Consider the following 22,267-nt stretch of genomic DNA (forward strand, 5'->3'; position numbering starts at 1 on the left):
TGTCACTTGATTGCCATGTATGTTGGCTTAAGCGCCCTGCCTTATAACTGTTAGTTGCTTCAATAGGCTGCTCTTTTATTTAGATGTTTGAGTAAGAATTAAATCTTACTCAAACATCAAAATAATTATTTAGATGTTTGAGTAAGAATTAAATCTTACTCAAACATCAAAATAATTATTTAGATGCTTGAGTAAGATTTAATTCTTATTCAAACATCTAAATGTTTAAGGACTTTTTCTTTCATAGCATTTGAGATTGGAGGCAGCTAGGAATAACTTCACATTGGTCTCTAGCCATTTAATAAAATTTAAGAACTATGTCTCAGAAAAAAATAAACATTGAACATTAGATTTGCTACGATCAGAGCTAAACGTGGGTGCTGAAAATTTCTTATTTTCTACAGTGTCAATTTGCTTTTAGCACAGAGAGCTTTGTAAGAATGTACCAATAGTTTCAATGAACTATCCTTTTACTGAAAGGTGTCAGTTGGCTTTTATTTATAATTATACCTGTCATTTTATGTAAGTATTCTTTGATTTTTGTCTATTACTTATTTTTAAAAAATATTTATATAGCCACCTATCGTTAAAGTGGGTATGGCATGTAGTGATTTCAACGGTTATTGAAATGGTTAAATTGGTTAACGTATAAGTGTTGCAGCTACTTAGGTTTGTTAAATATTGGGGGAAATTGTATGTTTAAATCCATACAACAGTAGAACAGTGTAGATATGGAAGCTGTGGGTGTGTGACACCCTTCCCCCTCAGGCATTTATGTAGAGATTAGACAGCTACCTTTCACGGATGATCTGAAAGTTAGACTAAATGATCCTTGTGGCCTCTTCCAGCTGTTCTCTCTTTCTATGAAAATGTGAGTGATCAGAAAAAAATGATCACATGGAAATTTGTAAATAATTTGTTGCTATTAGAATGAAAATCTGTTCAGTATAATGACAGTCTCTTAATGGACCCCCCAAAATTGAGCCAGCTTGTAGCTAACAAACCAACAGAATTTCTTGTCAGTATAGAGATGTGGGTATCTAAATGGCAGCAGACATTAAGTGTTGGGCAAGGAAGGAGGTCACCATCTGCAAACTTTTATTTTCTCTGGACAAAACTTTCTTCTTCTGGACTAACAAAGCTACAGATGTGCAATTTCCAGCTGTGGGTTTTTGTTTCTTTGTTTTTAAGCACGATATAAAAGGAAGTAATTGAAATATATGCAGTTCTTTCTTTTATCTCAAATGTTTCTTTCCTATTTGAAAGATAAATGATAGTGTATAATTTATTACCCAGAATATACAGTTTGATGTGTCTTTAAAGGTGTACACTTCTTAATATTACTTAAATAAGTCCTCACTCTTGTTTATGATGCAAGCACTCCACGTAGCCATATTTCCAATAGAAAACTGTTTCTTGTAACTACGGTATTCTTCCAAGAGCAGCATGAAGTAATTATAAAAAGAAATTTATGATGCCTTTCATTTTTTCCAGTATCAGAGTCAGTTATTTCAACATACAGAAGATGTTGATGGAAAAACTGAAATTATTATTAAGGTAAGCCCAAAGATTGAATCTGAATGGTATCTAAGGACTATCCAGCTATTTCTGTGCTCTTTTTTGATACTGAAGGGCGGCTTCTCAGTGGCAGCAGACTAATGGTCTGAGATTGAGCACGTTAATGCTGATAAGGCTAAGCTGGCCTGGTTCCTGAGATAGCAACTTATCTCCCCTAAGGGGTTGGCATTCATTTTGTCACCTTCCTTTAGCCCCCAAGTCTTGAAGAGGCCAGTGTGGCGTCCATTATTGTGGTGTGCTTCTGATCTGCCCTTGTGGTCATGACATTAATAGCTGATAGATGGGAAATATATGGATTGTTTTTTTTTTTTTAAATATATAGTGTATTTTGAATTGGTAGAAGGTGATCTTTTACCATCTGGTGCTTTGGGGGTGGACAGTGCCCTAAAATTGCCTTTATGAATAGTGGAAGGTGAATCCCCCAACAGGTTGGTAGGAGCAGACTGCAGTTGGTACAAAATGCAGCAGCACTGTTAAAGTGCCTTTCAACCTACACATTTTACTTCTTTGCTCCGTGAGCTGCATCGGTTGCCAGTGGGCTTCTGACTTTTACTATATTGTGCTGGGGTTACCTATAAAGCTCTCCACAGCATGGGGCCAAGCTTATTTTCAGGACTTCATCCCCCCCTAGTTATGTCTGCCCCTCCAAATGGATGAGAAATCATGATTACATAATTTTCCTTGAAATTTGGCTACCATGCTCCCAAGTGCTCTTTTTGGGGGAGAGGGGAGGGGGCAGTAGCTGCGTAGAGGGGGGGAAAACCAGAACATCCCCCCCCCCCAAATAGTCAGTATAAACTCCTTGGAGGAAGAGTTAATCTGATCTCAGGTCTCCTGCTTCACACCTATTTTTTTGTTTTCCTCTTTCTGCTAGTCCTTTTTTCTTTCTCTATTTACTGAGCTCTTTATGGGTGTCATGACAAGTTCTCATTGGGTTGCATCCCTGAGGCTTGGCTTTGCAGTACAGCTGCTGCTGAAAGGAGGGAACCCTGTGACATTTGTTGTACTTTGGTTGGCAGAAAATCTATTGGCAGACGGTGCAAACAAATTAGGTGTCAATCACTGTGAATCAGTTGAGTCTGAAAACAAGTATATCTCTCTGCCTTGCATAAGGCAGCCCTGTCAAACTGGTGGCCCACGGGCCGAATGCGTCGCACGCAGGCCACGCCCACCCCAGCTCCGCAAAGGCAAAAGGCATCACAATACATCACGATACGTCACGTGACACGATCGCATTTGATACCCATGGCATATGGTCTCGCTAACGCTGTTGCAGCAGGGCAATTTATTCACAATCCCTTCCTTGTACACCAATATTCACCTTGTACAGAGACCCCAATATGAGTTGCAAGCTAATTGAGCTGTAAATCCATCTTCTTCTTCTGTTTTGAATGAGCTGTTTGAACAGAGAGGTTAGAAATACAAAACAAACGGTTATTTTTCCAAATTCCCGAGGTTTCCTATCACATTAAAACTTGTGGTCCAAATATAAGAGATTGATGGTATTAATCATGTAAACTTTAAAAAGTCTGGCTTCTCTGGAGGCCAGTTCCTTAATCTCGTGCTTTTCCATATTTCATTTTCTATCCATCATTCTGCATTCTGTTATTAACAATTCAGAATCATTAGACTTTGAGGCATCTTTCCTGCTAGCATGTTTTAACCATAAAACGACTGAGAAATGCCAAATTGCCTACTCTTTGAAGACTCTTGTTCCTGCCCCCCTTTGAGACAAATCATAATAATACATTCAGTTGCACCCTCGTATTTTTTCCTGCTGCCTGCTTATTGTATATACTTACGATCTTTTTAAATTTTCTCCTGTCCATTTGGATAAGGATGGCCTTTTTTATGGTCTAGTGGTAAGAACTTTGCATTGTGCTATCTCAATTCTTGGGACTTCCAAGGAAGGAAAGGCAAACTGAAGAAGACTTTGCTAAAAAGCAGATGATATTTTAAGCATTTGTTTATAAAGAAGAAAGGGGACATGGGAAGAAGAGATTATTTGTTGTATTTTAAGCAAAGATGGTGTTACTAAAATTGTTTATACTTGTTGTGGCGAAGGGGGAAGTAATTTATTATGTATTTCTTTTCTTTTTTCTTAGTATATTATTATTTTGTTCCTATTTTTCTTTTCTGTACCTTCAATGTTTGTTTTTCTTTCACTTTTTTTAGTTTTGTATTTTTCATTGTAATGGCAATTTTTAATAAAATTAGAATTCTTTTTTAAAAAAACTTTCTTTTTACAACATGGATTAGTGGCACTCAAAAGTTCCTAGTAATTTACAAATGCATGTATGTGTGGGATCATATATGGATGGATGGGTGAAGGGATGGATGGATGGATGGTAATAGTATTTTTGCTTTTCAGAGCTTTCTGTCCACTGCAAGTTGTCCTATCTTTTCATTTTGCTGCCGCCAGAGACAAACAGATACTTTCCAGAGTCTGATAAAGACATGACATTTTCTACTTCATATTATCAGTATAAATTTGGGCTGTCTTTGGTTCCTGAAAGAAGTTAGAGAACTTGTTTTAACTGTGAAGAGTGCCCAGGAGGGGTGGGTTCCTGCTGGCATTATTACCAGTTTGATGTCCAAATTTTTTTGCATGCGCTCCGTGCATGTGCGCATTTGCACTTTAAAAGATCTGTGTATGCGCACACCATTAAAAAAGGGGGGCAATGACATTTTTTCAATGAAGATTGTTCTGCACATGTGCAGAACAGAAAATAAAGATGGCAGCGCCCAGGATAGAACCGGTACGGTCTCATGGCCGGCCAAGTTACTACCTATTTGGCTGAACCGGTCCGTACCAATAGGAACCCACCTCTGGTACCCAGTTTCTGTGTTAAGAGAATCGTACCAGTACATGGGTGGCAGAAATTATATATGACTTCTTTTTTTATACATCATGTGCAACCTCCTTTTACTTCCATTTAACTTGTATTCTTTGCCTGCAATCTCACAGCAATCCTGTGTAAACTGTGGCCGGGAGGCAATGAATGAATGCACCGGTTGCCATAAAGTCAATTACTGCTCAACGTTCTGTCAACGGAAGGTATCACACCCCTTATGAATACAGTTGTCCTGCAGAGCTGAAGAAGCAAGTGTCCATGTATGATCTAGTACTTTTGAGCAACCAACAATGATTATATTAGGAGTACTAGGTTAGAACTGCAAAAATCCAGCTCTTTAGCAAAGAGTTAAAGAAAATCCCAATTTTTGATCCCCTGTAGTGGTTGTTTGGGTTTGTAGACCAGACTTAGTATCCCTAGACTAAATCAAGAAAGGACTATTTTCCCTTCTAAAAAATATGAAGGATGAAGTTTCTCTTGGTTTATTCCTTTTGGTTTTCACCTTTTGGTATAGAAGCAAAACACTTTTAGAAACATGGGTCTCTTGGTGTCAGAGCAGTGAGCAGAATACGCTCTAAACTTCTAGACCTTTCTTGATACGAAGGAAAAATCAAAATGTCTTATTCGGAATAACAATGATCTTCTGCATTGCCAATGCAGAGTTTTTTTTAATTTGGTAGTTTAACTCAGAAATATGGTGCTGTGCCATTTACAACTTAGTGCAATTTAATTTTGGATTTTAATAAATTTCTCTTTTAGTTTGATAATGTCATTGGGCGCTCATGCTTTCTCCTTTTTCCAACTTGTCTAGGATATGTATTTAAGAAAGATGGAACGTACCAAAGACTTTAGCACCCCATTGCTAAGCAAGCTTAGGAATTACTTGGGCGTGCAAGTATGTGAGACTCGTTGTGTGTAATGTTTTATTAATAAATAAAGTGTGTAATGCTATGTGAGAATGACCTTGGGAGACGGCAACAAGATGCAGCCAAGGGTATGATAAGATAAAAGGCAGTTTGGTTCACAGGAAGAATGTGGACTGGGTAAGAGGTTCAAAGAGAGACTTCTTAGTTTGGGGAACTTCAAAGGGGAAGGGTGGGAAGAGAAATATTTTCAGATTTGCAAACTGATATCAGCCTTGCAGACAAGAAATATGACCAGATGAGCTAATTCTACCTTATTGAAAGGTTATATTAATAAAATATTGCAAGTCTGAAAGTATTTCTCTTTCCCCCTCCCTTTACAGCTCCCCCAAAACTAGGGAGGGTCTCTTCTGCGTCTCTTGCCCCACCCATATTCCTGCTACTGGCTAAGATGCCTTTTATCTGACACTTCCTTTGGCTGCATGATATTGCCCTGCCTCCCAAGGTCATTCCCACATACCATTATGTAACGGTAGCATTCCCGGCCCCTGCTGCATGTTGCTGTACTTTTACTTCACTCAATAATTGCTTCCAATTTAACCTGGTTTCTTGTGCTCATTTTCAGGATTGGAAAGACCATCAGCATATGTGTGGGCAGTCAGCCGCAGTAACTGTTCAGACAGAAGAAGATCATGAAACAGATAATGTGATTGAAAAAGTTATTGTCTAAAACCTCCTTTCTTCCAATTTCATGGATTGCGTGGTGCAGCAGACTGGCTGGACCAGCAATTCTTCTGTGAAGTTCTGTGATAAACAAAATAAACCTTTCACCGAGAGGGCGGAGGCATAGTATTACTTGCACGTTGCTGGCCAACATATGAATTTTCTCTAACCAAGCAAAAAATTAAACCTTAAGGGGACAAGAGCATCAAGGAGCTCCACTGTTTTAAGGGAACTTCGGAAGCTGATGGATCTTTACAAGCTTTTCCACAGAGCTGTTGTAAAACAAATGGGTTTCTTCAATTGTTGCCTCCTGCTGTTCTGATGAATTATGGGGATTCTTTGAAGTATTTTGAAAACGTTATTTAAAGCAACTTCTGGGTCTGCAGCCTTTTAAGATTCCTCTGATGAGGTTTCAATAAAGATTATTATAACAGCAAAAGGTCTTTGTGATTCTTGTTCAAAAGTGAAGCAGTTCTACTTTTCAGTCAATTTAGTTTCCTGATGTCTATTAAATCTTACCTACAATACATATGGAATCTGATTCTATTAATGAATTTTTGGGTGTGTTATTTAGGAGTCCTCCGTAAAAGTTCTCCAATATGGTAAAAATTCTTTATAGTGCCCACAGTGCTGGAAGTATCATGAACCTTTGGTAGTCGTTACCCTGATAAATGTGGAACATTTGAATACCTAGAGAGAATTATTATTCAGTAGTTAGATTTGAAGGTCTTGCAGGAAAATTCAAAGCTGAAATCTCCCTTGTTGAGTTCAACATTTGAAAACTGGTCGTCTTTGTAAACATATGGAACTGTTTTCCTTCAGTATTTTTTAAATCCCATTCTCTCAGATTTTTTTATGGTTTCCGAGTGAATTGACATGATCCTGCTGTTTTTCAAGATCAAACCAGATCTGGTAGATGCTGGACCTTGCTGGTCCCCAACTCCCAGGCCGTGGCCGATCTCCAGGCCTTGAGCTGTTTGGAACCAGGCCGTAGAAGTGGCAGGCAAGCACCCATATGCATCCCCACTTCTGTGATCAGCAGGCGAGCACGTACATGCGTGCTCCATTTGCATGAATGGCTGGCATGCTTGCCCTCCAATAGACCAAATGGAGCTGCGCATGCACGCATGCATGCACTTGCTCACCGCTCGCATGGACCATCCCCTCTTCCCCATCTGCCAGTCCACAAAGCCAAAAAGGTTGGGGAACTCTGTATTAAATAATTACACTAATGGTCCACGTTCCTGAACCCTGTAGACGTCAAACTACAATCCTATTATTCTGCTAGACTTTCTCAATCTACTATGACGCAGAGTAGCATAAATAGCATTTTAACTTTGCTGAATTGCCTGCTATTCCAGTAAAATGGTAGAATTTGTCCTATTGGGGACTGAAACAGCAACAATTATACTTATTTGTCAGTCACATGCCACTGAGGGCGTGTCATTAAGTCACAGCTGATTGCAATATTTAGATAAATTACACCGGTATATTGTAAATTAGAAGCAGCATAGAAAAAATATTGAAGCTTTTGAACAGTGGTATTGTACATAGAAAACTTGAAAACCGGATATCTAAGAAAACAAATAAATGGATCACAGAACAAATTAATCCAGAGTTCTCAATCAAGGGACATGTGATCAGGCTCAAATTATCATATTATGTGAAACGTGAAGAGCCAGCTCTCTTGAAAAGTCTTTAATGTTGGGATAGGTAGAAAGGAAAAGAAGACGAAGATGACCAATAAGATGAATGTATTTGATTACAATGGTGATGGGGCACAGTTGGCAGATCTGGAGAGTCAAGTTGGGAATAATCATCCTGGAGAAAGTCTATGTGGTTGTTAAGAACTGACATTAACTTGATGATGCTTAAGCAATTAAAAACATGAGATATGGTAAATTGATGGAATCAAACCAGTAATTTCCATCCAATATCATACGGATCTTTTTTCTTTTCCTTTTCATCTTATGTCTCAAATCTTGTTCCAGGAGGCCCATCAGTTCTCTGGGATTTATTTGGAAGACATGGAGTCAAAGAGGAAAAAGGTCCTTCAAGGCACCTTTTCTGCTGTTGGAAGAACTTATGGCTGTTTTCTTATAATTTTCATACTTCTGAGTAGATAGATGAAAAAAAAATATCTCGGGCATCTTTCTGGAACTCAGCGATCAAATCATTAAACATTTGCACCACGTTTACAGCTTTCCGTTTGTGCTTCCAAAAATAAAAGCAAAGGTGCAACTGTGTATTTCCTCAGCATCTCACTTGAGGAGAGAGAACCTTACATTCTAGCGAGACGACTAATTTTGAAAATAGCACTTCTTGAGTGTTAAAATAACAATAGATACCAAAAAAAGTTTTAAGCCAAGAAGAAAAAAAAAACTTTAGAGATATTGATGCTGCTTTGTGGAAGTTGTTTCTAGCTAGCCACAGAAATGGGTTTATAAATCGATCATGTGTGTACTTGTATTAGATCTAAGCAACAACTCAGCTATATACAATAGCTCCAAATGGCTACCTAGGCAAACATTCAAACTGAGGTATGATAAGACTTGCTTCAATGTTGATAATTGTCGTAAGGGCATTCATGGTGGATTTTGTAAATGTAACCAATATTTTTTTCCGGTTCTTTAAATCTGCTTTTGGCAAGATATTGTAAAGGGAAGTTGAATGGCATTTGGAAAAAGGACTTTATATTTGTTTGCCCTCATCAATCAAGAGCACCAAAAAAGCCACTGTAGACGCAGCAGTAGAATTGCACCCCTATCATGCTTGCTCATCAGATCCCTATCTGACTAAAGGGTGGCTAAACCCATATGTTGACATCTCAATAGGTCCCCAAAACTATCTGGTATAGTCATCCCATGTTGGGAAGATAAGAGACCTTAGTTTGTCTTTTATTTTCCCTCCATAAACACACGGTAGTTTATAAGGTCTTTTACACACTGTTGCTTCTTCAATTTCTTTAGTATTGAAGTGCAGGGCCACCAAGGTGAGTTCAGCTACTTGCTAATGCTTTGATTTGCTAGCTATATTGAACAATGGAGATGGTACACCTCAATTTGGCTAAACCGCAGTCTGGTCAACCTCTCCTAAGAGGTTCATGTTCTGTTGGTTTCAAAATGAAGAGAAACAGAAGGGAATATTATTAACATCTAAGCAGGAGACCAGTCCGCTCTCTCTCAAACCATTCCTGTATGAAAGGAATCCTGCATATCTTCTCAAACCTAAGATTCTACTCAAAAAGGTACCACATTCCTTACTTTAATTATATTCATTTTATGTTCTGTGTGGGGTTGGGGCTTTTATTCTTTGGGGGCTTTTTTGTCCATAATTCCCAGATACTCTTTTTTTTAATATCTAGATACTTAGATTAAATTTTCATAAGAGGGATTTCTTATTAAAACATACACAATATTGCCTAAATATGTTGTGGTGTTTTCATAATTTTCATAAGGTTAAAATTTGTACTGTGGGAGTTTGGGCAAACAAACAAAAACCCAAAGGATTTTTTTAAAAAAAACTTTCCTGAATCTCTTTCCTGAAGAGAGGGGCCCCCCTCAGTAAAATAGCAAATATCTGTCCAATGGACAAGAATTTGGTGCATCATGAAATTCAATGAACAAAGTGTTGATATAACTTTTTCAGGGGAATTTTCAAAGCGGGGAGTTAAATTCCTCTCCTGGATCAACCATTTTCAATACAATATCACTATTAATTCTTGGGTATGATCAGGACTAGAGGCTGAGCAAACATAGACATGTATTTGCCATGCTACAGTCAGACTAAATTATCCTCCTCATCATAATGGTTTTCTGATCCCATGGTACACAGAGCTTGATCAAATTGATTATGCATCTTATCCATGCCTTTGGCACTGAGCAGTACTCTCTGAGCCAGAGAAATGCACAAACTATTATAACTATTGACAAGCATGGTTGTTTTTCCAGCCCTATCTCTGTTTTCTGAGTTTCTAACCCATCAGATCCTTTGCAAAAGATTCTAGGCATTAAACATCTTCTGATGGTTAATTATTTTTACAAGTGAGGGGGGGGGGGAAATCCCTAGACTCTATCAGAGCCATCAAAACTTGTATAAATTCTTACAGCATCGCTCAGAAGATACATCTACATTTCTCTGGGGAAAAATGCTGTCATTATTTTGGGGCAGCCATCACAAATGCTTTTCTGAATAAATGTTCTGCTTGAATGGAGGACAGATGGCAAACCCCAAACAGAATATTTTTCTCTTATCAACTTAGAAGATTATCATGAAGTCTCACAAACAATGCATTGACTTCAGGCCATTTTTGCATTCTCACCAAATATGAAGGAACTGCTGTCCAGAAAGCAGGTATCTTTATCAAGTGGAAAAAAAAATTGAAGCACACAACTATGTAATAAGAAATAAAGCTTTATTAAACTATACAAAGACAAGAATTGGTCCGTCTCTTTGCCCTGTGCAATGTACTTTCCTTTCTTCTGGATTCAGTTCTAGGTAGACAAAAGAATCCAGCAGGATTAGCAGAAGATGTGCAAAGCTTTGCGGAAGTAATTCCTAAATTCAGTGTTGAAGATTGTGTAGATGATAGGGTTGAGGGCACTGTTGACATAACCCAGCCATGTGACAATGCTGATTACTTGGCCAGACCTGATACAGGACCCACAGAGAGCTCTGGTTATGTGCACCACAAAGAAAGGAGTCCAACAGAAAAGGAAAGCACCTTTGAAAAAGAGAGAGGGGGGACAATGAGCCAGTTCTTCCCTGCGTATGTCTTATTTTCTCAAAAGTAAACACTTCAATTTTGAACAGTGGCATATACATTTTATTTAAAAAATGAGGAAGGGAAAAAAATCCACCAAGGTTATTTTTTTAATAATGCAAGGTTGCCATTCCTGATCCGCCCAAATTCTTTGCATTTTAAGAACGCTGAAATATATTTAATTTCCCCGTTCTTGCTGCATCTGGTGTCCAGTTTAAATGTACCTAGCATTAGCTGAATGAAACAACCGCAGGCACTTTCTACATCAGTTTCTATATAAACTCAAGGACCCTTGGGAATGCATATTTATTTATTTATTTATTTATTTAAAAAACGAATAATTGCATGCCCATTAACATATTAATTGGTGCACTAGGACCTTAGGGATCCTGGGGTCAGGAAGATACAGTGCAGCTGGTACATAAATGGTGCCTGTGGAGGCTCCAGTAGCATCTGCCTTTACCTCGCCGGAATCATAGGAAACAGATCTTTCTGCAAAAGCTGAAGCTAGACACACAACAAGGTCAGGTTTTTCTGCAATGCAAAAACATATTGGGCTACTAGAAACTATTTCTGGTGCCTCAAAATGCAGAATATACCTAGAGAGTACTCTTAGTTTCACTATATTTTGCTGATCTTGAAGGGGACTTCAGGGGTTAAAACCAGAAGGCTGGACATATTCCAGCATAGGTGCCAGGTTAAACACAATATCATTAAATAGAAACACAAGAGAAGCAGTGAGGCCTCACGAGAAGGAGGGAATTAAGTTACCTCTTCTCCGGTAGATGAGTGGCTAAAGCGAGTTAAGCAGGTGGGTGTTGCCTGGGAAAGGTCTGGGTAGAAAGTGTATTTATGGGTCTCTGGTATCTAGGAGCCTCTTCCTATGATGAAATGTGATAAGGTGGTGGATTCCCAGGAGAGAGGAAGGGCATTCCAGAGGAGTAAGAGGCAACTCAGTCTGGATGTTGTGTGTGAGAGAAAGAGGGTGTAGACAACACCTCCCTAATAGTTTACAGAATCTATTGTAAGTGCAGGTAGTAGAGTCCTCAATCTGGCAAGATTTTGTCTATAGGCCTGAAAACAATAAAGCTTGGAAGAAGCACCATGTGTCAATTTTAGGTCTGACCTAGAGGTGGGTTCCAGCAGGCACTACTGCTGGTTCGCTTGTGTGCGCACAATTACAATTAAAATTGTGCTACGGACGTGCAGAACTGAAAAACAAGATGGCAGCACCTATGGTGCCGCCTGTGGAGCCGGTTCGGGGGCGTGGCAGGCCTGGGTCACTGCCAGTCCAGGGACCCAGGCCGCCAAACCCCTACCGGTTTGGCTGAACTGGGCTGAACTGGTAGGAACCCACCACTGGTCTGACCCTTCCACTCTCAATAATTCTTGCTTGCTCTTTATCATACCATCTGTTCCATCTTTGCTTCACTTTTGGAGCATGCTCCGTCTTCAGTGGGCAGTTTGGGGGAAGGGGAGCATTTTATCTCTAAAGAAATGTACTGTCTTTCTAAAGCCTCCAGGGATGCCCCAAATCAGCAGGTAACTTTCCTGTTATGCGCCAAATATGCATGCAATCCCAGTGGAAGTCCTAAGGCTGAGTGAGATCTCAGGGAAATCTCAGTTCTTGGGCATTCAAGAAAGGCTGCCTGGTTGTCTCCCTGTAGCTGCTACAGGGCATGCCAAGAAGGTAAGAAAGGAAGAGCCTGGCCTCGTTGGGAAATTGACTTTCCTCCCTGGCGGGGCGCTGCAAAGCAGCTGGAGGCTCTTGCGTTGGCAGCACTTTGTAGGAAATAGCACAAATCATTTTGAAATCTGCGGTAGCAAGCACATCCCTCACTTTATACAGAGCTCAGTAGAGCACTTCTTAAAACGCATTTGTTTTACTCTTCAATTACCTTGTTTAATTAGATGTGGATCCTCTTTTCTTGCTGGATAAAAGACACGGTGGTCCTTGGGTTGTTTGAGGATGTTTTTTTAAAAAAAAATCAGTGAAAAACATTTTTTTTGAAAGGAATAAATGAGTGTGTGTATGGAAGATTCGGCCTTAAATGGAATATTAGTTTTCATGGTATTTCTCTTTTTAATCTGTCTCTGTAGCTGGATGGGTGGGGAATTATTGTGTTGCCTATTCAGGGAAGATGTAGACCCAGTTCTCAATGTGGAAAGTAAAAACCTGAAATCATAATATCTTGCAGTAATATTGAGTCAAAGGGAGAGAGGTGATTTGCAGCTTGCATGGACACACTTGTTGCACTTCTCAGTGTTTTTTTAAAAATGAAACACATCTTTCCCTGCAGTCACATGGTTGCCAGGAATGCAACATGCGTGTATACACTGGCAACCTGAGTATGCGTACAAAGACTACTGGGGATTAAGTCATATTGACTACACACACACACACAATCCTACATACTAGTATGTAGGTCCGCTCCTACATACTAAGTGTGCCATAGTTTCTGCATTATAATGCATGTTCCACTTCCCCACCTTCAACGCTTGTATTCACACTTATATTCACCCATGTGTCTTCTAAATATCTTTCACTTTTGCATCTGGATTTCTGCAAGCCCTAAAAGCATATCCAAGAAAGACAGCAGAGCATTTTTCAAATGCGATTCTTCCAAAGGGAGGCTCTGGCGTGGAAATGATTGTTAAGGAGCGGGAGACCTTTAATGTTGCTAATGTTCAGCTGTAAAGTGGTTAATATATCATCTATTTTTCATTAAGGTGCAAAGGCAGGCTGGATGTACTCCGATCCACAACCCGCAAATGGCTTATCCAGGCTTTTGTTGCAATGGAAAGATTGTGCAGCGAGTGAACCACTACAGAGGCAGCTCTATTCACGGACCTTTGCAAAACACGGAAGAAAAGAGCAAAAGCATCTCCTTCTCATAATGCTTCCCCCTTCAGCATCACATCTCCAGATCTGCAAAACCTAGCACGCTTTCCGACTGAGGAAAGCGCATTCTTGTAAGAAGCTCCATTTCCAAAGTTCCAAAATTAAAATGGCATTCTCATATGCAACAGATGCCCTTTTCCATTCACAGCTCTGCCCTTTCATTGAACTAAATCTTGGCTGCATAAATCCAGAATACTACTGAATGGCAGTAAGGAAGAAAACTAGAAATTATTTGTCAAAATGGTTAGTCACTCTTCGTTGGTTGTCCAACATATAGGCAGTTCTCAACTTAAGACCACAATTGAGCCTAACATTTATGTTGCTAATTGAGACATTTGGTTAAGTGAGCTTTGTCCCATTTTACAACCTTTCTTGCCACAGTTGTTAAGCGAATCACGGCAGTTGTTAAAGTTAGTAACACGGTTGTTAAAAGAATTTGGTTTCCCCACTGGGTTTGCTGGTCAGAAGGTTGCAAAAGGTGATCACATGACCTTGGGATACTGCAACCGTCATAAATATGAATCAGTCGCCAACTATCTGAATTTTGATCATGTGATTATGGGGATGCTGCAATGATAGTGTGAAAAACTGTCATAAATCACTTTTTTCAGTGACATTGTAACTTTGAACTGTCATTAAATGAACTGTTGTAAATTGAGGATTACCTGTGTTCTTTGTGCTCCTGTACTGTACATAAAAGGGAATCCTGAACTTTTGTTCAATCATTGGATCAGACTGCTCCTCTGGGGAGAGTCTGATATAAGGAGGATTTGGCAAATCAAGCAATTTAAAGAAAAAGGAGAGGAAAAATAAAATTCACCGTGTAGATTTTAAGTTGTTGCAGATCCTACTGAAATGAGTGGAGTCTGTTTCCTGGTGCCTATGCTGCTTCTACAGAAATTTGGAACATGTTGAGAATAAGGTATCACAGCATAAAGTCAGCTACATAAATGGGAAAATTAACATGACTCATTGTTCTGTACTTTCATTTTAAACAGAGAGAAGGATCTAAAGTTCATATAGATCACGTGAAGTGTTAATACCACATTATAATGCCTTGGTAAGGCCACACTTGGAATACTGCATTCAGTTTTGGTCGCCACGATGTATAAAAAGATGTGGAGACTCTAGAAAGAGTGCAGAGAAGAGCAACAAAGATGATTAGGGGACTGGAGACTAAAACATATGAAGAACGGTTGCAGGAACTGGGTATGTCGAGTTTAATAGAAAGAAAGACTAGGGGAGACATGATAGCAGTGCTCCAATATCTCAGAGGTTGCCACAAAGAAGAGGGAGTCAAACTATTCTCCAAGGCACCTGAGGGTAGAACAAGAAGCAATGGGTGGAAACTAATCAAGGAGAGAAACAACTTAGAACTGAGGAGAAATTTACTGACAGTTAGAACAATTAATCAGTGGAACAGCTTGCCTCCAGAAGTTGTGAATGCCCCAACACTGGAAGTCTTTAAGAAGATGTTGGATAGCCATTTGTCTGAAATGGTATAGGCTTTCCTGCCTAGGCAGGGGGTTGGACTAGAAGACCTCCAAGGTCCCTTCCAATTCTGTTATTCTATTCTATATTGTTTTGTCCTTTGTCCATTCTTAGCAAATAAAAAATCCAGTTGTTCTGCTACTCCTCAATGCAGCTTGAAATCTCTACATAGCTTGAAGGACACAATGAATTCAGAATATTATACAGGATTGAGATTCCCAATTTCTCTTTTTTTCCTCCAGAGAATAATGTGCCAAAACCTGCAGGGGAAATTTGGATAGATGCCAGAGGGCATGAATCATGCCTGGAGTTAAGTACAACTAGAATGTCTGAAAAAAGTTACTTGGTGAAAAATCCTACCGTCTTTTCAGATTATCCTCAAAACAGCAATAAATTAAGGAAGGACTGATTAACTAATCGGACCAACTGGACATCTAGCGTACGTGGGAAAAATTGCTTATCTGAATTGAGATGTCTGAGCAACTATGGGTGAGTATTTTTGTGCCTAAAGAAAAAGGTCTGTGGCTTGAGTGTCTCTCTTGGGTTTCACCCTATCAGGGCAGAAAGTGTTGACTGCCTGGGTAGGATGCCTTTTATGAGGTAGCTTCATTTCTGTTTCAAGAATGTAATACTCATCTCCAGTCAGAACTCCTCTCAACTTCTGACACATAGGAACATAAGCAATGACCTACTGGATCAGGCCTATCTAGTCCAGGGGTCAGTTCTCACAATCGCCAACCAACTGCACAAAAACTAGGACTGAGCAACATCTGAAATGCCATCTGCTTGTCATTTTTTTACTCCCTCATATTTGTTTACTACAGGTGGTCTTCGACTTACAACAGTTCATTGAGAGAGAGCTTCATTCAAAGTTACAACAGCAGAATATTATATGGTATGGAACTAGTGGTACAGATGGCTAGAGGACAGGTGTAAAGCTTAAGGAAAGACTAAATGAAGAAGACACAGGAGTTAGAAATTAACAATGCATAGGTAGAGATGAACAAACATGTATAAGTGGAATGAAGGATTGTAAATTAAGGAATGTATGTAATAGTATATGTATAGACAAAGAGAAACTGAAAGTACATTTACAATGGATGTATACTGAGGTGGAAATGTTGTACAAAAGGAAATTGCAAAAAAATGTCTTTTTAAAAAAAAATGTTTAATAATTTTTTTTTTTAAAAAGTTATAGCAGCACTGAAAAATTTGATATGACCATTTTTCACAGGTATGATCTTTGCAGCATCCCCATTATCACATGATCAAAATTCAGATGCTTGGCAACTGGTTAATATTTAAAACCATTGCTGTGCCCAAGATCACAAGCAAAGTCAATGGGGAAGCCAGATTCATTTAACAACTGGGTTACAAACTTATCAACCGCAGTGATTCACTTAACAATTGGGCCAAGAAAGGTCATAAAATGGGACAAAACGTGCTTAACCAATGTCTGGCTTAACAACAGAAATTTTGGGATCAATTGTGGTCATAAGTTGAGGATTACCTGTACTATCCTTTGCGGTTGCTTTGGTGCATTAACAATAAATCCCAGAAGATCCATTTCCACAATGCATAATTCAATCCATGATAATATAGTAGTTTCAAGAATTATTTGGCAGCCTGGTAGGATTAAATTATTGTAGTCAATAGTCTCACCCTACCAAGCTGCTGAACAATTCTTTTTACTCCCATTTTGAAGAACTTTTTCACCTCATTCTATAGGTCTCCTAAAAAACACCATTTTGTTGGACTTTTCCTATTAAACAGAGAGAATCTTTGCCTGGTAGCCTTTTTGCTTTTCAATCCCTCCCAACCATCATGAAGCTGTAGCAAAAATACAAGGAACGTCTTAAGTGTGGGACTGTGGGACTGGGACAGGATTTAATTGTTTAGATTCTGCCTGTTAAAGGCAAAGGGTCTTTTAATAGGAAAGCAGGCACTCAGCAGCCCAACTGTACAGGAGTGAGGAATGTGTGCCTGTGCGTACAGTACAAACACACACGTCTACTATGAAGGGAGTTTCAGAGGACTCAAGTCTTCTGAGGATGATCAGATGTGCAACACTCACTTCGTCCTTTTGGAATTATCTCTCTAGTCAGCCACTAAAGTGCAATTAAGAGACACAAAATGAGGAACAAAAAAAGCCAGTTTCTGCGACATGCTGTACTTATCAGAATGCCAAATGTCTCTATGCATCGCTGTATCCTGTTTTTTTTTAATGCTCTGGTTTTACAGCTGTCTGGATCTGAAATCAAACTGTCTGATGGTTTACAGCCCTGAAAACCATTTAATGTTTTATACTCACCAACCACAACTGGAAGCACCTTCATGGCTTTCCTTTCCCTGCCATTGATTTTGGCTGGCTTCCTACTGAGTTCTCCATTTGGTGCATATTTGATGTGTGGATAGGACATAGTTTGAATGCCATTGTTCTTGTAATCCCTGGGTAAAGTGCAATCGGAGCAGGCACAGGGCTTGAGTTCCTCTGCCTTGATATCCTCCTGGCTCTTCTCAATGACCGGTGGTGGACCGTATACCTGCCTATGGCCCAGGTAAATGCTACTCTTCAGCTTGGCTTTCCGAGCCTCTTCCCAGCGCCTAAGTCCTTGGAATATGCCGCAGTAGAGAACCAGCATGACAGGACAAGGAATGAAGAAGGAACAGATAGAGGAATATACAATATAATTGTGATCCTCCAGACGACAGAAAGATGGGTCCCGGTTTGGAACATTGTTGAGGCCAAAGATAATTGGGGATGCCACAGCAAAAGCGAAGATCCAAGTGGCGGAGAGGAGGATCAGTTGACGCAGGTCAATCTGTCGTCGATTGTAGTTCAGCGGAACAGAGACAGCAATGAACCTGGATGACAGAAAACAAGATGTAACCATGGGGTTCCTTGTGGAACCAGTTTACTGCACGATGGTAAAGCAGAACAAACTCTAAGACTACACGATGGAGCCGGGTAATATAGGATGTTTCAGGTATTCGTGGGTTGTAATCCCCATTTTGCCTCTCAAGCTGCCCATTCATTATTTAGGAAATGCAGCATTATTGTCTGGCTAAGCCACCCGAGGGCAAACACAAAAGGTTCTTTTACCCCTATTTCTCCATTCTGATATATCAACATTTCCCTGTGCAAGTTCTTTGCTCATCCAATTACCTTTGGAAATTACCAATTACCTTTGCCAATTACGCTTGCCTGCTCTATGGAACATTTATTCTCCTCATAATGGCTCCATGATGCTGCTTCTCTCCCTTTAATCAATCCATACTGTTGGTAAAGGAAAGTTGCAACTACACACTGACAAACACGTTCTAAAAACTGGGCCTCCCCAGAAGAAAATGGGTTCTAATTTAATTGGTCTCATCTCAACCTCATTTATTTGGCATACACATTTGCATCTGTAAAAGTCAACAGAGAGTGGGGGTTCTGACAACCAAAATATTCCTGTATAACCACTCATTCTTTACAAGGCAGAATTAGGAAAAATGAAGGAGGATTTGCCATTTTATTGGAAGAGAGAAAAAAGGGACCTAGCTATTGGGTATTTTTGTAGATTAAAGTTTCATGAGTAGAATCGCTTTAACATGGTATAGTAATGGCACAGGACCTAGTTACTTGCGGGATCGCATCCTGCCCCATACATCCCTACGATCAATCCGCTCACACAGAGGGACTTCTCCGGGTGCCGTCCGCTAAACAGTGTCGGGGGGCGACACCCAGGAGCAGGGCCTTCTCTGTGATGGGCCCAGCCCTGTGGAATGACCTCCCCCTTGATATCAGGATTACTTCCGATCTCCGCTCCTTCTGTGTAAAGCTCAAGACCCACCTCTTTCAACTGTCTGGCCTGGCTCAACCGTAGTTTATCCTTTTCCTCCTGACAGTCCTTTTTTAAATTGTATTATTATTTTGGGGTATTTTAATGACTAATTTAATTTTTATTATTATTAATGTAATGTATTTTTAATTATTACCTCCTCCATGCATGTATGTATATGTATGTATATGTGTGTATTTTTATGTTTATATGTATGTATGTATATTTTATTGTACGCCGCCCCGAGTCCCTTGCGGAGAGGGTACGGCTAACAAATTAAATTTCTATTTCTATTTCTAATTATAAACTCTGAGCTAGTAAAATAAAATTTGACCTGATAAGATGAAAACTTAGTTAGAAATCAATAAGCATCTGGTAATCCCTAAAGTTTGAACCGGAAAACGCTTTCTGTCCATTAAATATGTCTATCTTATTTTCCTGCTTCTTATTTTAATTTCTATTCATAATCGGTAGCCTTGTATTTTGGTTTATTTTTCAAATCAAATGCAGCAACTGTTACTACCAGCTGAAGGGCCTTGTTGTGCAGCCAGGTGAAACTGTAAATTCTATCAATAGTCCCCCATTTCAGGGGAAAGTCATTTCTTTCAAATGCACAGTAAACTTTCTGCTCGTCCCAGGCAGTGCTCCTATTTTTATTCTTTTTCCTTAATGCAGACTGACTGTTATATATGCAAAATGATTTAAAAGCATTTGTGCGTGTCATCAGCACTCTTTTCACAGTTAACATTCAAGATGTGAGATTTGGGGACAATGGAGCAGCAGATGGTGGTATAAAGTGCAGGGGCAATGCACGAGTTCCTACCCAGAGCAGGACATTTTTAGCATATGGAGGAATAAATTCAGAAGAGGTTTTGATTGAATTGATTGTCGTGGCCCCAAGTATTTTTATTCCTGTACCACAAATGAATATATGAATAACAAATGGGCAATATTTTTATTAAAGGTAGTGGGAGGGGGGGAGTGAATTCATAGCAAAGATCTGAATGATCACTAGATAACAGCAAGATGAAAACACTTTCATTTCATCTGGAGCACGGGTGCAAAACTCGCAGCGTCACATTGCTGTCATGTATCGCAATGTTTTTTCCCTTCGTGTGGGTGGGTGTGGCTTGCCCATGATGCATCTGGCTTGCAGGCTGCCAGTTTGACACCCCAGATCTAGAGGTTATTTGGATTTTTGAAACTCGGATATGGTAGCCCAAAGTAAAGTTTCCTTTAAGTCAAGCTCAACTCTTGATAATTTCAAGAAATATGTCTCTATGTGGCTTTCTTGACAACAAAATAGAAATGGGTTTTTTTCTTACTTTTTCCAAGGTATGCTTCCATCTTTCCAAATCTACAGGATGATAAGTTGCTTTCACCATCTAGTCTACAGAGGATTCCTGGAACTCTCTCAAATACTAACTAGGCTCAGCTCTGTCTTCCTTTCTGAGATCATTGAAATAGACATGAGAGATAGGCACGCTTTATCAGAGAAGTGGTTACAAAAAGTAGAGGAAGTGGAGGAAAGAGCAGAATCCAAAAATTAAGCCAGATATCTCAGGTCTGCAGGTTAAAATCATTCTCAAGAGAGACTGCTGTATGAATGCTTTCATGAATTAATAAGGGTTATACCAAGCATTTAGAGACAAAAAAAAAAGTTCCCCCTTTACGCTTGAAAACATAAAGGCCATTAATCCTAAACTTATCTTTTGCCTTCAGAGCAAAACCTACGTGTGACATACTGTAACTCCAAAGGCAGATGCATGGGGAAGACAGTGTGAATTTCCCATTTGAACAGGATATCCCCGCCATTTAAAATGTTGATATAAATCAGCAGTTCCTTGGTTGGTAGAAAAAAGAATTGTCGTTGTAGCTTTCTTAGTTTTAATTCATTTTAATTGAAAGATTATTTGAAAGCAACCATCTTTGACAGTAATGACTACAACGGTCTTTGGTCGGTATGGGTAAGTTTATATTCTATTCTTTCAGCTACTGTCCATAGCTCAAAGGGAAAAAAAACACTTTCCCCCTTTCTTTGCTCAACGGGGACAATAAGAAAACATTAGAAGTGATGTTCAGATTTTCTTGGACTAGAAGCAGCTTTGCCCGATTAGCTGGACAATGGGAAAAAGTGCATGGGGAGCCTAGTGACTGATAGGACAAAGCAAAATAGTCAGAAGCAACGTATAGACCAGGGGTGTCCAAACTTGGGAACTTTAAGACTTGTGGACTTCAATTCCCAGAATTCCCCAGCCAGCCATGGCTGGCTGGGGAATTCTGGGAGTTGAAGTCCACAAGTCTTAAAGTTCCCAAGTTTGGACACCCCTGGTATAGACGATAAACCACCTATGTTTCCTAGACTTTCTCAAGTTCCTTCTTGCCTTTATTTGGTAGGCCCTGAGTTCTTTCCAATAAGAAAATCCCAAATGCAATTATTGGAAGAATTCATTCTTCAGCTTCTGTTAGTGAGAAGGATGTTGATCAGAGGTGGGTTGCGGCTGGCATTACTGCCGGTTCGACGTGTAAAACATTTTGTGTGTGCGCATTTGCACCTAAAAAGATCTGCACTTGCGCGAAACATAAAAAAGGGGGAAAATTACATTTCTTCAATGAAAATTGTTCTGCGCATGCCCAGAACCAAAAATCAAGATGGCAGCACCATAGGAGAACTGGTTTGGGGATGTGGCAGGCCTGGGTCGCTGCTGGTTCCAGTGACCCAGGCCACCAAGTTACTACCAGTTCAACCGAACCAGTCCAAACCGATAGGAACCCACCTCTGGTGTTGATCATGCCTGAATTTTGCCTTTCCTGAATAGAATATTGCTTTATGGACTTGCCTTTATAAAGCAGTGGGAGTTTTATGGAAGATCATTGTCCTCTCTACATTTTCAGTCAATAGACCTAAATTACATATTATAGACAAAAGTGAGTTATTAGAACAAATATATTCTTCAGTCTGCAAAGTTTGAATTTTACAATTCACTTTACAATATCACATACATCTGCTAGAGAAATGGATGCTCAGATATATTAACTAGTAAAGAAAATTGGAAAAAAATTTGTATGTTGATTAGAGAAATCAATGCATTTTTGTACATTCTAAAGCCAGAATGTACAAAACAAATACGTAGTAAATTTTCACAGAGTGGATACTGATTGATCTATCCACACCTACTAATAGATGCTGAATGAGATACATCTTTATGGATGGCAGCATTAAACTTACGTTTCCTCAATTTTTCGAAAGAACCCTCCTAGAGTTGCTT

The 22,267-nt window shown here is 39.5% G+C and overlaps 2 protein-coding genes across 6 annotated transcripts in view; one reads left to right on the forward strand and one right to left on the reverse strand.

The window, feature by feature from the left end:
* Positions 1 to 6,445, forward strand: part of DEAF1 (DEAF1 transcription factor) — a 30,018-nt gene extending 23,573 nt beyond the window's left edge. The window contains exons 11-14 of one of the 3 annotated variants that reach the window (XM_081934777.1): positions 1,495 to 1,557; positions 4,547 to 4,636; positions 5,245 to 5,328; positions 5,922 to 6,445. In XM_081934777.1, the coding sequence (XP_081790903.1) occupies positions 1,495 to 1,557; positions 4,547 to 4,636; positions 5,245 to 5,328; positions 5,922 to 6,026 (342 nt within the window). In that variant the 3' untranslated portion in view covers positions 6,027 to 6,445. Of the gene's footprint in view, positions 1 to 1,494; positions 1,558 to 4,546; positions 4,694 to 5,244; positions 5,329 to 5,921 lie in introns of all 3 variants that reach the window. The other 2 variants (XM_081934776.1, XM_081934775.1) reach the window with 2 other exon arrangements.
* A 3,992-nt stretch (positions 6,446 to 10,437) lies between these two features.
* Positions 10,438 to 22,267, reverse strand: part of DRD4 (dopamine receptor D4) — a 34,861-nt gene continuing 23,031 nt past the window's right edge. Inside the window, exons 3-4 of one of the 3 annotated variants that reach the window (XM_081938345.1) lie at positions 17,486 to 18,039; positions 10,438 to 10,742 (exon numbers count right to left, since the gene is read on the reverse strand). In XM_081938345.1, the coding sequence (XP_081794471.1) occupies positions 10,540 to 10,742; positions 17,486 to 18,039 (757 nt within the window). In that variant the 3' untranslated portion in view covers positions 10,438 to 10,539. Of the gene's footprint in view, positions 10,743 to 12,710; positions 12,958 to 17,046; positions 17,283 to 17,485; positions 18,040 to 22,267 lie in introns of those variants that run through there. The other 2 variants (XM_081938346.1, XM_081938347.1) reach the window with 2 other exon arrangements.

Source organism: Natrix helvetica, assembly GCF_964273705.1.
Source record: "Natrix helvetica genome assembly, chromosome: 1".
NCBI classification, from domain to species: domain Eukaryota; kingdom Metazoa; phylum Chordata; class Lepidosauria; order Squamata; family Natricidae; genus Natrix; species Natrix helvetica.